At 38.7% G+C, this 2,078-nt stretch overlaps 1 protein-coding gene across 1 annotated transcript; it reads right to left on the bottom strand.

Moving 5' to 3' along the window:
- Window positions 1–651: 651 nt before the first annotated feature.
- On the bottom strand, window positions 652–1,842 carry LOC128132282 (uncharacterized). Its single transcript, XM_052768793.1, has one exon. It carries the CDS (start codon window positions 1,840–1,842, stop codon window positions 652–654), a length of 1,191 nt encoding a protein of 396 aa, XP_052624753.1.
- Window positions 1,843–2,078: the final 236 nt, after the last annotated feature.

A 2,078-nucleotide genomic window follows, 5' to 3' on the forward strand; every position in this document is an offset into this window, starting at 1 on the left:
TTTGCGTTGCGCTCGTCGGTCGACACTTGGACTCAAACATCCAAAACTTTGTTTTTTCAATGACAACGTCTTCGTTTCTTTCAAGGCGATTGACATCTCGAAGGTACATCGAACAAAATGTCAAAGCTTCTTCAGCAATATAACCTTCAGCTATACAACCTTCCGGCCTCGCCTTATTTTTGACATAGTTTTTTAGTTTTTTCATATACCTTTCAAATGGATACATCCATCTCATACATACCGGGCCTCCGGCAATCGCTTCATCAGGTAAATGCAAAACTAAATGAATCATAATGTCGAAAAACGCTGGCGGATAAATCAACTCTAACTTGCACAAGATTCTAATAATGTCTTCTTTTGCTTTCCTCATATCCTCCACCTTTAGTGTTCTGGAGCAAATTTGCTTGAAAAACATACAAAGATCTACAATTGGTGTAGAAGTTTCTTTGTCCAATAACACTCTAACTCCAATCGGTATCAAACGTTGCATAAGAATGTGATAGTCATGAGATTTCAACCCAATAATCGGTATCAAACGGTACGAAGGAGTGTCTTCATTGCAAGTCGGGCATGCTCTATACCCTTGTCCGCTCCAACCCGATAAACTACTACGAGCTGGAAAGTCGTTTATTGTCCATAACAACATAGCTTTCATCGTGAAGAATGTGTTTGTCGCTGCATCTTTAATGCGTATGCTTGATTGCCATAAAAACTTAGCTCTTCCACTAACGGCCTAAGGAAAACATTTATGTCCTTTTCAGGCGCTTTAGGGCCGGGAATCAACAAGGCCAACATGAATGATGACTCTTTCATACAAAGCCATGGTGGCAGATTGTAAGTGGTGAGTACAACCGGCCACGTACTATGCGGATTACACATGTTACCAAATGGATCAAAGCCATCAGCTGCCAGCCCTAGTCGTACGTTGCGAGGTTCACTCGAGAAGTCAGGGACAAAATTTTGCCAAGACTCTCCATCAACGGGATGACGCATCACACCATCTTCTGATCTCCCAGTACTATGCCATATCATATTTTTGGAAGTGTACCGTGAACAATACAAACGGCGTAGTCTAGGGGCCACTGGAAAGTACCATAACACCTTATGAGCCACTTTCTTACCCTTGGTGTTTTTATCAATCCATCGACTCTCTTTACAAACGGAACAAACTTGCAATGACTTGTGTTCCTTCCAGAAGAGAAAACAATCGTTTATGCACACATGAATTGACTCGTACCCCAAACCTAACTTCTTTAGTTTCTTTTTTGCTAAATAATATGAACGGGGAACCTTGTTGCCCGGTGGAAATGCCGAATGCAACAACTCAAGGAGTTGATCAAATGAACTATCAGTCCATTTGTTGTTGACCTTCATATGCATCAGCTTTGCTAAAAAATCAAGGAATGAAAACGTACAACCAGGATATAACTTGGTTTCGACTGCCTCTAACAACTCTTCAAAATCATCATCGACACCACTACCCCTTGTATTCGAGGTTCCTTCATCGAGGTTTATATCATTTTCTCTCGACTCCCACATAACATCGTCAATAACAGTAGCCATCTCGTTGCTTGGCGATACGGCATCTACAACTGGAGGGATTAAAGGTTCACCGTGATATATCCATGTTTTGTATGATTGACTGAAACCATATATACGAACATGACGTCTCATTGCTTTCGGATTCATGAAGTAACGATTATCACATTTCTCACACGGACATCTGGTTTCACCTTTACAATCTAGGTGTAACATGGATCTCTCAACAAAAGTGTCGAGTCCTAGCTGGAACTCGGGAGATTGACGATGTGGATTAGTAGTCCAGCTTTTATCAATAGACATGATGCAACTGAAACATAATTTAGTGTTTAAGGTTTACTTTATGGGAAACAAAAATTAAGTAGAGTATTCATAAAGTTGACGATTCAAAAAGTATTCCAACATGGGATAATTAATTTAACTTTTTTTGTAATTAGTTTAATTTATTAAACTAACTTTATTTTCATTTTAATTTATTAAACTAACTTTATTTTATAATTAATATAATTTGATTTTATAAAGGTAACTTAATTTGATTC

This window comes from Lactuca sativa, chromosome 2 (genome assembly GCF_002870075.4).
Source record: "Lactuca sativa cultivar Salinas chromosome 2, Lsat_Salinas_v11, whole genome shotgun sequence".
In the NCBI taxonomy this organism is placed as follows: Eukaryota; Viridiplantae; Streptophyta; class Magnoliopsida; order Asterales; family Asteraceae; genus Lactuca; species Lactuca sativa.

What these genes read in the sequence shown, in the direction of transcription:
- LOC128132282 (XM_052768793.1), bottom strand. Translation starts at nt 1,842, where the DNA reads ATGTCTATTGATAAAAGCTGGACTACTAATCCACATCGTCAATCTCCC.